General features: G+C 41.0%; 1 protein-coding gene across 5 annotated transcripts in view; it reads left to right on the top strand.

Moving 5' to 3' along the window:
* Positions 1-13,456, top strand: part of Mllt3 (MLLT3, super elongation complex subunit) — a 254,496-nt gene extending 241,040 nt beyond the window's left edge. For 4 of the 5 annotated variants that reach the window (XM_087660050.1, XM_087660051.1, XM_087660052.1 and 1 more), the window contains 3 exons: positions 1,829-1,900; positions 3,190-3,261; positions 9,146-13,158. In XM_087660050.1, the coding sequence (XP_087516176.1) occupies positions 1,829-1,900; positions 3,190-3,261; positions 9,146-9,277 (276 nt within the window). In that variant the 3' untranslated portion in view covers positions 9,278-13,158. 5 annotated transcript variants of the gene reach the window in all.
* Positions 13,457-14,212: the final 756 nt, after the last annotated feature.

Here is a 14,212-nt window from a genome sequence, read left to right as displayed (position 1 = left end):
CGAAAACAGGATTTCAGTGTATTTTAGCCTTCTGTGCTGTCGCACTTTCGGAATGTGTGGGGTTGGACTTAAGCAGCCCAAATGTTCTACCTATTTTCTGCTTTGAAGAGAGGTTGCAGTATTGTCTGAACCTAACTTGTAAAGTTCCTTTGCAAATATAGCATCTCCAGACACTTGGGGGAGAAGTGGGGGATGGGGCCTCGGGAGGGGCAGATGTGATGGGAACAGATTCAGTTCTCTGAAGCACAAGGCAGACCTTCAGGGCTGCTCTCTCCTCCCTGCCTCAAATCTCAGCCAATTGTCCCTGTGTGGCCCAGCCCTGCTGCATTGGCCAGGAGTGCCATCTACTGACCTACTTACTCCAGGTCTCTGTGCTGGTTTTCCCCTTGAGGTCTCATTTCCAGCAATAATAAAGAGAAGGAGATTGCAAACACACAGTGGAGATTTTTGAGCACGTTAAAAATGATTGCCTTGCCTATGTTATTAGGTGATTTTCTTCTGTGGCCAGAAGGGTAGTATTTTAAGTTCGCCTGGCCAAATCAGTCATTTGCTTATTTTAATATTAAAAATGAATCTCAGGGAACACTGTTAGAATGTGTGTTACTGATGCATTATTTTCAAATCAAAGAGAAATATTTTATTTAGGAGTGTTTACTTATGCCAGAATATCATGGCCCTATTATCACCAAGTAGAATACTTACTCATTTTATAGCTGAATGAGACTACAGACGTTAACTTGTTTGTCTCATTCGTGTTTGGAGGCCCCAGGATGTTAAATGATATGCAAATCATCTGGTCCTATTCCTCTGTCATCACAAATTAAAAGTGAACACACCCTTGAGATCTTTGGTATATTATATGGTATTGAGGAAACCGTCTGCAGATTGAATTAGGACAGTGAACGGTATAGGGATGAGTAGGAGGAATATGGGACTTTTAAGAACATCCTTAGCATTTGGTATTAGTTTCTGATTATGGGATTTGGGTTATAATGAGAGAATATAAATTGCTTTTTATGTCTCTGCACATTCGTAAGCACTCACCAGCAAATGCAGTTATCCTCAACCTTTTCAAGCCAGAGCCATTTAACAATAGTCCTCCCAGAACCCTCAATATTGAGGATCCTGTATAAGTCAGTTGCATTTGTTAAACTGTAGTATTCTCTGTTAGTTGTGAGCATAGCTACCCAAGCTTCTGAACGGTGTATGAAAGTGTGCTGCACATGATCTGAATCACAGTTAACCCAGAAGAAGGAGAAGGTACTTGGCATTGTAGCATACATAACCACATCATTTCTTCAACCATAACTGTCTCTGCCATCAAAAGGTCCCAGACTACAACTAACTGATGGCCACCTTCACTCCCAAAGCCATGTCAGTATAGTGGAATAAGGTCCCAGCATCCGAAAGGCAGGTGTTCCAGAGGGTGAGGGTTCTTTTATCATCCCTAGCCCACCAAGCACTAGGATTCATGCTGAAGCTGCAGAATAAGCAGGAAAGAAGTCCGCCAGCCGGGACTGCAGTCTCGAAATAACTCAGCTGCTATGCGTGTTTGAGCACTATCAAGAAAGCAAAGCACCCTGGGAAGCTCAGATCAGTGTCCTTATCATCAATGGTTTCCTAAGCTCTTCTGCCCTGACTCAGCATTTAATATACTATCTATTTTCAGGGGCGGAGGAGTAGGCAGGATTAGAAAGAAGAAAAATATATAGCGAAATGCTATTTGGGAAACTGTTAATTGTGCATCTTGAGTGCCTGTTTATGTGGGTAGCTAGAAGGTGCTTGAAATGAAACTTACTAGTGTTTTTTTTTTTTTTTTGATCCCTAGATTCTTGAAGTGAAAAGTCCAATAAAACAAAGCAAATCAGATAAGCAAATAAAGAATGGTGAATGTGACAAGGTAGGTTTCCAGGCCATTCCTTGGAGTACTGTAGCCTGGCGTGTCTTGCTTCTCTGTGTTTCCCTCAGACATCATTGCTGCCCCTCTTCCCATCTCCACCAGAAGTCTCCAAGGCTCTCAAGGGAATGCTTCATCCCTGTGCTGTATAGTTCCTTTCTCCCTTTCTTGCTTTTTAAATTGTCAGTGTTAAAGTGTGTCCTTATGTTACCATTTGTCATGATTCCCATGTTACCAAGGAGCTTCCGGCATATCACATTGAGCTTTAGGAAGTTTGTAGCAGAGGGAGTAGATCAAACCCCATACAGACATAAATAAGATACTGACCTCTATACAGTAAGCTTTCTCAGTGTGCGCATGATGTGTGTAAACTCTGACTTCAAGACTTAAATGTCAGTCGCCTGTTATTGTGGGTGGAGTTTAACGGGTCAGTAATTTGCCCCTTTGCCTCTCCTGAAGTTGACCCTAAGGCACACATGCAGTCAGCTAACAAGAACTCATGAGCCTGAACATATGAAGGAGAGGTTCAGCTGCTCTTGCAGGAGAGCCATTAGAACATAGAACTGATTTATTGCGATTTCTGCATTTCATAAAATGTCCTGTTCTTCAGTCACTTACGGGCATCCTTTATGTAACGTTTGGAATACTTGAGAACTTTTTTATCCCTATTATTAAGAACGCAATATGCCTTGATACTTCTATGTTCAAGCTTAGGTGTTTGTCTAAAATTTTCTGACATTAAAGAATTAAAAATGAAAACCTCTGCCACCATTCGTTTAAACGGACAGTGTAGTCTTCCATTTCTGGCCTCCTTTGCAGAGTCCTTGTTGAGGGAGACTGAGTCTACTCACCTGGATAATGTTGAGATCCAATAGACTCAAGAATTTCCCTCCCTCATTTTAAGGCATGTTTGATAAAGGTTAAAACTAGGGTTAGAAATGTCACCATCAGAAGTCTTTGAGCATTGAGCCTAGGACAGAGAAGCAGAGTGAAAACCCTCAGAGTCTGCACAGAGGATCTTTCTATTTTAAGATTACTTTTATCTTAAAGTTTGTGTGCGTGTGTGTCTATGTATGTGCATGTGCCTGTGGAGGTCAGAGACGGGTCATGGATTGCCTAGAGCTGGAGTTACAGGCAGTCGTGACCCACCTAGTATGGGTGGTGGGAACTGAACTTGGGTCCTCTGTGAGAGCAGTACCTGATCTTAGCTGCAAGCCATCCCTGCGTGTGTGTTCTTACTCGCCAATTGCTTTTTAAAGTTTTGTTCTTTGGGGAACACCCTTCTCTTTCAGGCTTACCTAGATGAGTTGGTAGAACTCCACAGAAGGTTAATGACACTGAGGGAAAGACACATTCTGCAGCAGGTGAGAAGTGCTTTTGGGCACAACCCCTACCCCCAAACCTCAAGGCCTAGTTTGTCCTGGGGAGTGTGGCAGTGCTTGGAGACCACTGCAGCCTCATACCATCAGAGTGGGCACTGTGCCTGCAGGGATGTCTGGGGATGTCTGCAGGGATGTCAGAGGCTACTGGGGTGCCACTGGGGTGCCACTGGGGCTTACATCCACACTCAGAAAATCCGAGCACTCGTGGAGCTACTGCCAGACACAGTGCTCCTTCCTACTAGCCCTCGGTACGTGTGCTGAGAGGAGGGCCAGAGGGTGCAGGAACTCGGGAGACCAGGCTTCTGGTTTCATGGGAAAACAGTGATAAGAATTTGAGCCAAGGGTTGTAAACATTTGTGATCCAATTTGGTAACCTTTTACCAATGCTATTCTACGGAAAATAAATATTTCTTTTTCATTTACCTTATCTTGTACAACATACGTTGTATTATCATGAACTCAACTGTGGAATGCTCATGGCATGAGGAAACGTTAGTACAATGTGATGTTTTGAGGAGATTGGGAAGGGGGTTAGTTTTTGTACAAGTACAGTTCATGCCTTTATTCCTTTAACAGTGGCTATTGATAAGGTAATTTTTCTTTAACACAAGGGAGGCAGTGTGTTCCAGATTCCATAGTGGATTTGTGTATTCCTTTCATTTTTTTACTACCTTAAAATGACTTGAAGTTAGGACTTAATTTACCTCAGTGGCATAGGAACCCATTTTTAATGTTGATAGCTGATGGTGTACATCTCTGCCTCAGTCTATAAATATTTTCCATTTTTCCAACTGCTCTTGTTAGTCCACCAAGCTTTTTACTCTTGTAGAATTTTAAATAATAACTTTATAAATATAAATAATAAATATATAACTTTTGTCTATAGAACTCTCAAGTGTAAATAAGTTCTGTGTTTTGCATTTTCTTTTAAATGAACATAGATTGGGGGACTGGATTTGAGTGTCTTTAACTAAGTCACGCCTAGCACTTTCCTGGGAGTCTTCCCACCCATCATCTCCAAATTCCACTCAATTCCATCAGGTGGTAGCATATTTGTATATTACCTACCTATGTATGTCTTCCCATTGTTCTAGTCGTTTCTGGGTTACTTCTTTTTTAAAATTAATTCGTTTATGTATTTTATGTATTTTGAATACTCTGTCTTCATGCACATCAGAAGGGGGCATCAGATCCCATTACAGATGGTTGTGAGCCACCATGTGGTTGCTGGGATTTGAACTCAGGACCTCTGGAAGAGCAGTCAGTGCTCTTAACCACTGAGCCACCTCTCCAGCCCCTCTGGGTTACTTTTTATACCAAACATGATGCAAATGCCATGAAAATCATTGTTACCTTGTATTTTATGGGAAGTAACGACAAGTTCAATACAGATACATCCCCCCCCCCCGCCCCGAAAGTATTTTTCAGCCCATAGCATGTTGTATCTGAGGACAAAGAACCTGAAAATAGAGGGGGCAGCAGTCAGGGTATTTCTTTAGTACAGTGGAGTCCTTCAGATTGCAGGCTCCCGAAGGGGATAGGAACTAACTCCACAGGAAGACCAACAGAGTCAACTAACCTGGACCCTTGGGGCTCTCTGAGTCTGAACCACCAGCCAAGGAGCATTCACAGGCTGGGCCTAGACCTCCCTGCACATATGTAGCAGATGTGCGGCTTGGTCTTCATGTGAGCCCCAAACAACTAGATGGGAGCTGTCCCAAAGGCTGATGCCTGTCTATGGGGTATGTTCTAGCTGAGCTGCCTTGTGTGGCCTCAGTGGAAGAAGTGCCTAGCCTCACAGATATGATGTGCCAGGGTCTAGGGATACCCAGCTCCCCTCCCCCAACCCACTCAGAGGAGAAGGGGTGGGATGGGGAAGGAACTATGGGAGGGGGTGACCAGGAAGGGGGGCAGTGAGCAGGATGTAAAGTGAATACATTTAAAAAAATAGATTAAAAATCAAAGAATGTAGTCCTCCGGCACTTAGTGGTGTGCCTTCAGGACTTGTGGCCTGTTTGATTAAAATAAGCCATGCTGGCTGATGCTGTGTTTCTGGTGTTTTGGCATCAGGAGTCCTGAAAAGGAGTGTGTGTCTTCCCGGGGCTTTCTCTTTACTTAGCACATTAGTGCATGCTCTAATAACCGAAACCATTGGTGCTGTTCCTGTTGGTGGACAGGACCAGCTTCTCCCAGATGCCTTTACCTTGGCCGCTGCTTTAGGTCCATGCTTGCATCTAACTGGATATGTTTTCATAAACCCCACAAAGACGCAGAGCTCTCCGGTTAGCTCCATTCGCTCCCCTCACATCTTTGTGTGTGCCATAGGCAGGGTGAGACCCGGTGGCAGCAGACATGGAGGGTCGTTTGCGAGTCCTGGAAACCCCTTACTATACTGCAGTGGGTTTCCTAGTGGCCAGAAGCTTTTGGTTGATTTAAAATTGACTTCCTTCTATAGACAACTCCTCTCTTCTCCTTTTCAGTGTTTTGCTAAGTAGCATGTAAGTAACCATATGGAGAAATATAGCTAAACTATATGTTTATAGTTTATATATTATATAATATATTTATATATATTAAATATATTTTTATATATGTACCAACTATTTTCCTGAAAGGGCGATTTCCCAGTCACTCAAAACAATAATAATACAAACAAAATCAACTGCTGGGCTCCACACTGTAGTCCTCCGATGCAGTTTTAGTCACTCCCACAACTTGGCTTCCTCTGTTCTCCCTCCGCCTTCTTTCTGTCTGAAAATTTTAAATTCACTTAGGCCTTTCTGGGTTTCCCTCCCTGCATTTCTGTTGCTTAACGTGTTGTAGTGGGGTGAGATGGCTAGCGGTTACTGAGGCTGTAGGGAGATGCACCAAGCCTGAGAGTTCTGTGCTATGTGCTTCCCCTACAGCACGTTAAGGATGCAGTGTTGTTCCCATGATGTTCACATAGTGAGCAGTCAGATCTCCAGAAGCCAAGTTCAGGCTCCCCTAGTGTCTGCCATTTACCTACTGTTCAATTAGTTGTGAAAACCCTGGACTACTCAGCAGTTGCCTTCATTGTATAAATTTCTAATTACAATAGCTCAGAGGAATCTATTTGGTCCTGCTCTGGTCTGATTACTATTATTTCCAGACAGAACCTTGCCATGTAACCCTGCAATCCCCCTGCCCCAGTTTCATGTGAGTTAGAAGGACGAGTGTGTACCACAGTCCGACTTCCTATACCAAAGTTTACAAGTTTTCACTGGGTTCATATTTTCTTCCTACATAAAGTAAGAAAAAAAGGAAAGAATTCTTTATTCAACCAGCTAATCTATGTATATGTTGAATATCTAACTTCCAGGAAAGGTTCGTATGTATGGCAATAGCTGTGTTTGTGTCTCTGTATGTGTGCATATGTGTGGTAAATTTTCCAAAGTTCTAAACTATTAACTAATAAAGCAAATACATATCCATTTGAGGTCCTTTGTGTTAATAGGTAGCTTTCTTGTTTGTTTCTTTGTTTGTTTGTTGGGCATTCATAGAAATACCTGGGATTTAGCTGTTTTTGCTTGGGATAGAATCTCAGTCCCATAGCCCAGGCTGACCTCGGACATAGAATACTTGTGCCTCAGCCTCCTTGAGTGCTGAGATTTTAGCGTTAACCTCCATGTCTAGCTAATAATAAGCTTTTGTTTGCTCCTTCATAAGTGATATACTTTAACAATAAGTGGACACGTCCCTCCTTATGATCTGATATATGTAAAAGAAGCCTGAGTCCAGGAATGCAAGCGAATAAGACATTCTATTCCATCCTCAGCACATATAGTAGGCCTGGAGCCAAGCAGCCCAGGCTCTGTGTGACAAGTTAAAAGATGCCACCAAGGACGTGGACTCTGTTTCTCTTCTGCGTCTTTCACATACTCATTTTTTAAAGGAGGATAGCTACCATGCTCTCAAAAAAAAAAAAAAAAAATGGATCTTCACTGCAGATAAGAAAGGCAGAAGAGAAAAGCTACATGTCCATTGTCCATGACCTTCTCAAGAATATCCCTAAACGCCTGGTGACTTCTGACAGGTAAAGAGTGGTGCCTGCCACTGGCTCTCAGGAGACAGTCATTTAGCCGGGCATATTGCCATTGTCTGGGAATTGGTAATTTTTAGAAAGCGGTAAATGCACATTAGATCCTCAGTTTACAGCATCTGTCATGATTTGTCATGATTCCACAATCTGACTTGTTTTGTTACTAAAGCCAGAGTTTTTAGCTCTCCAAAATAATAGGGCTCAGATGAGGCAATCAGAGCTCAATCTGGAAATGGACAATTTAACTGGACTGAGGGGTGGGTGGGTGTGTGTGTGTGTGTGTGTGTGTGTGTGTGTGTGTGTGTGTGTAACTGGAAGCTTGTTTTTATGACCCCCCCCCCAAAGGGGCTCATTCATAAGTGCTTTCAGGACAGTAGCTCTCAGAAAAGAAGGCCGAAGGTTTTAATTCTGCAGTTTTCCAACTTAGTGTTACATAATTTAAAACTTTACTGAATAAGTCATGGGCTAAATAATTACAATCTTTTAAAAGGATAATTAAACTAAGAGAATCAAAGAGCAGTGGAAGTTTCCAAGTGAACCCCTGAGAGAAAACCTGTCCTCTCTCCATCTCCCCTCTCTCCCTAAGAGTGCCAAAATGAGTCCCCATTCCTTTTCTACATAGCGTGCTAATTTAACATGCATGCCGCCCAAGCACAGCGTCCATTTCTAACTCTATTACTGCCAACTCAATGCTTTACATGGTAATGGAACCCCTCAAACCCATGGCATGATTATCAGTGCTGAACTATGAAAGTGTTCTCTTGACAGCCGTACCTCTGGCCGCACAGCCAGCGAGCGTTGCCATTGTAAGCTGGAATCGATGCCATAAGAAATGAAGTGTATCTGCTTTACATATAGAACAAAGCATCGATGCCTCATCTAGGGAAAGTTTACTGTCCTCCGTTATATAAAGAGCATTCCTGGAGCACAAAAGAAAGCACCACGTCTACGTTCTTATGTAACATAGGCACTGTAGTGAATTTCACAAAATAAATACAGTTTCTACAGCTGCTCCCAAATTAACAGCATGACGCTTTACATGGGAAAGGGAAGCATAGTTAGCTCCTGGGTTTGCTTTATGTATTCCTATATTTTCTAAATGTTTCAGAATTATATAATCAGAACATTGGGATTTTTTTAAATTTATTCTTATTTTATGCATACAAGTGTTTTGCTGGCCTCAGTGTGTGTACACTGTTGCATGTACATGTCTGTTGCCTGTAGAGGTCAGAAGAGAGTATTGGAACCCCTGGAACTGGAGTTACAGACATTTGGGAGCTACCGTGTGAGTGCTGGGAGCTAGTGCTCTTAACCACTGAGCTATCTCTCCAGCTCCTGGGACATTATACATACATACATACATACATACATACATACATACATACATACATACATACATACACATTCAATTCATGTGCTCATTTTTAGGAAGAATTTTGTTTCCAGCTGGGGATCTTCTTACATCTAAATATAATCATAGTCTTGTAAGACGGGGACTAATTGCTAACTAATTGCTGTCTTGACCTGTTATCTTTCACTAACCGTCCTAGTAAAATGTTCTGTTGGTGATTTGAGTGGGTTATTGAGCATGAAAAGTCAGACCAGGTGATCCTTTGAGGACTTGTTCAGAAGGTTTAATATATATTTGACTTACATATGGAGTAACAGATAGTTTGGTAATAGTGTTGCCGTGTTGTGATTAATAAGAACGATTATCTTGGTTCCATGTCTGAGTCCCTCCACTGCCTTCTGTTTGCAGTTTGATGTCTGTTGCTTACTGCCCAAACTTTTTCTTTACTTCTTTAGATCGTGAACCTTATAGAGGAAACTGGACACTTTCATATTACAAATACAACATTTGATTTTGATCTTTGCTCGCTGGACAAAACTACAGTCCGTAAATTACAGAGTTACCTGGAGACATCTGGAACATCCTGAGGGTACAACAACTGGACGCATCAAAAACTATTTTTTTTTGGTTGTGATTTTTTTTTGTCGTTGTTGTTGTTTATATGAAAACACTCAGAATGATACAACCAAAAGGGAAAAAAAATAAAAACAAAACAACCTTCAGCTTTACTTTTCTTTAAAGCCAGTCATCATCTCTTGATAAAGGAGAGGTTACCTAAACCAGCCTCAGCGGACACTCCTCTGCAAGGAAAAATGCCCAGGAAGAATTAGCCTGGATAGCCTTCAAAACAAGCAGACACAACACAAGAACACTTAAAGAATGTGTATGGTACCGTGGATCTCTCTGTGGTGGTTCATTCCACAGGATGAATGCATATTCAACACACTGCCTTATTACATAACTGATCTATTTATTACCACATACAGATAAATTGTGAGGGAGTGACACCACCAGACGTCCCAGGTCCTCGGTCCCGCGGATGCTCTTTTCAATGCAGCGCCCTTGCCGTCCCAAGCCCAGTGACCTTATTCGTATACCGAGCCACTTTCCACCGACTCTTCCCAAGTCCTTTAACTTGTTGCAGTCTATGGTTTCCACCTTTGTTTTCCCAGTTCCGAGACATAGTGATCAACTGGGGGGACCAAATAGCCACCTTGATTTTCTTCCTTGTGGTCTTCTTTCCTAAAGGTTGAGGCCCAGTCCTTGGCTGTATCCATGTAATGATCTTGGACACGGTAGGTGTACCAAGTAGGATCATTTGAATTGCTGTCTAGCCTTAGTCAATAAACCTGTAGGACTTTGAACAAAAATGTTCCCGTGATGTCCACAGTCCAGCATTGTTGAGCTGTCACCAACACTCCATTTTACTGTCTCCATTTACTGTTGCAATATGAGGTGAAGACGGAGGTTAAAGGCATTCCGCAGACTCAGCGTTTTTAAAGGAATTCTGGTCCTGTTTTCAAAACCATCAGTGTAGACGTTCTTAATTTGGATCTATTTATTAGTGAGCATTTCACCTGTCTTCAGCAGCTGGTGTGGTACTCATTTCTTCTTAAAAACAAAACAAAAACAGGAGTCAGAATTTTCTTTTTGGTTTGTTCTCATATGATTCTCCTAGACTCTTTTATTTTTGAAAAATTAAAACCTTTCTTTGGGGGAGAATTGTTGGTTATCCTGCCCTGACAGACTATGTATTCACTTGTAGATTTGGTAACTTTGTATCTGTGTAGTCTTGCTGATGTCTGCAGAAGGATTTCTGTATAGGTGAAAGGTGAAGGTGGTTGGGAGGGGGAGTTTCTTGTCCTTGTTGTACCTTCGTTTTGAAACTAGAAATCTGTCCTGTGGCATGCAAAAGAAGGCGAATTATTTTCAAAAGAAAAAAGAAAAAAAAAACCCAAAGTACTTTTGGTGTCATTATTCCACACTCTCTGTAGTGGAGGAATTCAAAGTTAGAACAGCCGACTTTCCAAGTTGTTACGAGAACGCAACTGAAAAGAAAAGGAATGAAGAAGACTTCTGGATCCAAAGCCTTAAGAGAGTCTACGTGTGCTAACAGCCTAGTGTCCCCCACATCTGTTCCCGTGACAGATGCTGTCCTTTCATTCAGAGATTAACTAGTGTCTGTACAGAAAATGGTCTTCCCAGACCCGTTCTTTCAGGCGGTGATGTAAATGCAGATTAATAATGGAGCAGTTTCTGCATTTTAAAAAGGAGATTTTTTTACACTGTTTCTTTCTATCCAAAGAAACTATTTTTTTCTTTTTTAAAAAAAAATATGATAATACAGCCATGGTCTTTGTAAATTGCTTTCCTGCAGTGTCCTCCTGGAGGACAAGTGTACACATTTTCAAGAATGTTCCGGTTCCTCATGGTGATGGACATGAGCCGTACTTGAAGCTTTTGGTGTGTCGTCCACTTCTTGGTGTACAGATGCATAGACATGAATCATGTCGTTTTGGACAGTAGGCGGTTGGTGAGCTGTGTGCTTTTCGTTGTGTTTCGTTTCTAACTTCACAGTTGAAAAGAGAAATAATGTTTCAACATCCAGAAATCTTTTTAAATTTCTGTCTGCAATCCCACATATTCTCATTAAACTAGAAAAGTAAGTGGTTTAACTAATGTATCTGTATAATTTAACTAGAAACATGCAGTTTGGGCCATTTTTATTTTTATAACCAAATTGAGTGGCGAAATAAATACTTTGGCTTCTTTTATTCCTGAAGTTACAAAGACCAAGAAACTAAGGTAAGAAGTTACCCTCCCCTCGATGCCCAAAGAAATAAAATTTAAAAGAGGGGTAAGAGGAAAGGCAGCTATTGTAATGATAACATTAGGGCTAGAAAATTAGCTAATGCAGATGTCTTCAGTATATCATGAAATAAAAGTTTGTACATGGGTAACAAAATTCAGAACAGCGAACTTCTTACCTGGACAGCAAAGTTAGCTTCCTGTCAGCTCCTGGTAGTTTAGGAGTTGTAGCTACAGAGCCACTCTTTCGGATGTCCTCCTGCTCCTGGCACATGGTTTGATAAAACAGAAGTCATGAATTCCCTTCAGTTCCACTCAAGGATGTGCCACATTTCTCCAGAAGCAAACCACTCCTGCCACATCTATGTGCACTCACTTTTGGACCCTGTTAAGAATATTTTGACACATGTGTACCCTAACAGTGGCTTTGGTTTTTTAAGCACAAAGGGGGAATGGCAGGGTTTAACTTCTTTAGTGTGTATATGTATATATAAATAGGTGTTTCAAATAAAATTAATTGGGTGAATGTGAATAAGTTTGAACCAGCAAGAGTATAATAAACTATCATTAAATTTTTTTCTTCTAAAAACTATATGTACAGACCACACACACACACACACACACACACACACACACACACACACACACACTTTTGGTTTTGTGTAAGTGTGTGGAGGGCCCCTTCTGTTGTCAGATACACTGATCGTGTTAGCAGGAATGTATGAAGTTACTTCATATTGTCACTGCCCCCTCTTTTAAGTAACATAGATACACTGTGTCAAGATTAGGGAGAACATTAAAAAGAAAAGAAAAGAAAAGAAAAGAAAACCAGGAGATGAGTTTCAGATAAAAAAACATTTTAAAAGTTGCAACGAAATCTCTAATCTGAGTAATTACCTGTTTTAAGGAAAGGGCCAATAAATTTGGGGGTTTTATTTTTCCTTTATCAAAACCAGTTTTTGCTAATACCTTTTGCAGTCTGATCCTAACATCAAACAGGCCTGTATCACATCCCGTTTACCATCCCAAGCCCTACAAATGTAGTTAACACACTTGTTTAAGAGCAATTCAGCTCTTAATTGCTTTCACCCTACCTATGTAACGAGTTGGTTGTCCAGTGTTGAAATGGTCGATGTCTATGTTTGGCGACTTCTGTTCATTCTTCTCACTGTGGAAGTGGTCAGCTCTAGAGTAATTTGCTGTATGCTTATTATTTTCCACCTTTAGCGTTTTGTGTACCAATGCTATGTATTCCTATATTTATATATATACATATATTATCAGAATAATCTTGCTTTGGACTGTTGTTCTCAAACTATGACTATGATGTAGAGATGACTACAGCTGCTGAGAATGTGGCGGAATCAACTCCCACGGCGTAGGTTAATCTTGGGCTGGAAGTCTACATCTTTCAACCTCCTCTGTTTTATATGATGCTTTTTATTCTGTAGGCACTGCCATCCTGAATATTCCTTGTAAAGATGCAGTCAATTTCAAAGGAAGACAAAGCCACTGCTGTCTGTACACTGTAAATATGTACTTTGGCACTTGTACTCCAGTATTCTGAAAGCCGAGCTATGATGGAAATGCTGACAGATCTTTGATGGTGGCCGATGCTACCCTGCAGTGCAAAAATAAATTAAGTAAAAGTGTATTCTGAGATTAGCAGTGCAAGGCCAACATGTTTTACAAATCTGTCAGTATCTTTCTAATGGAGTGTGTATGTGTAGTTGTGTTGAAAGATACACTGTGTATGTGTGTACATGCTTTTATGTGAACTACAAGACACACAGAAGATGTATTTCCCATCTCTAAATCCCATGTTGAAATGTTAAGTGCAGATGGACAGAAATAGGTGTTTTACTTAAATTCATACCCAATCTATTGTGACTCCTTTTTTTTTATCTTTACAAAATATAATCTTACAGATTTGTTTGCTCTGTCTAGCATCGCATAAAGGACAGTAAGCCTTTCCTTGTAAAAAGTTGCTGTTTCTAAAGAAGAATGGAGAGATTGGAGGCTCCCAGAGAATGGACCATGTTCCCCAAACAGCCACAATGCAGGTGCCTTTGGGTACCCAGTTCCTAAGCCTATTTCCTGTGTCTGGAAGCCAGAACATAGTTTAAGTTCTATAATGACTAATCAAGAAATAGCAGACACGGTCTTAGAATAAATTGAATTATTAATGCATAGTTTTTTTTTTTTTTACCATTTTCACTATTCTGTTAGAAGCCACTTTTTATAAACCAAACTATACTAAAGGTAGACAAAGTCAGTTCACAAATTCTAGCATTTATTTAGCATGAAGAATCTACTCTTGTTAGACCAGAGGGACACAACTCCAAGACAGAATATAATGCAGTGTTTGACAAATAACCAAGGAACTGCATGTGATAGTCTCCTTAGAAGCAAAAAAAAAAGAAAAAAGAAAAAGAAAGAAAGATCATACTACATTTTAGAAGCTGACCTACTCTTCATTCTGGCTGACAGGCCATTTAGAGGATTATTATGGACTGCGTTGGATCTCATCAACTGGTGGCTATTATAGGTATGGAAGCCCCAGTCCCAGATGGGCTGACATGACAGGAAAACTATTGAACACTCCTGAACTGCGCTAACTTCTATTCTTCCAGCATAGATAGGCATTTGTCTATTTTGAAGTAATGGCTTTGTGTCTTTCCCAGTGTGGAAAAAATAAGGTAGGGAGTTGCTGG

The sequence above is a fragment of the Rattus norvegicus genome, chromosome 5, assembly GCF_021556685.1.
Source record: "Rattus norvegicus strain SHRSP/BbbUtx chromosome 5, alternate assembly SHRSP_T2T, whole genome shotgun sequence".
In the NCBI taxonomy this organism is placed as follows: Eukaryota; Metazoa; Chordata; class Mammalia; order Rodentia; family Muridae; genus Rattus; species Rattus norvegicus.
Note: the sequence above shows the minus strand (reverse complement) of the source record. Positions and strands in the feature narration are given on the sequence as shown.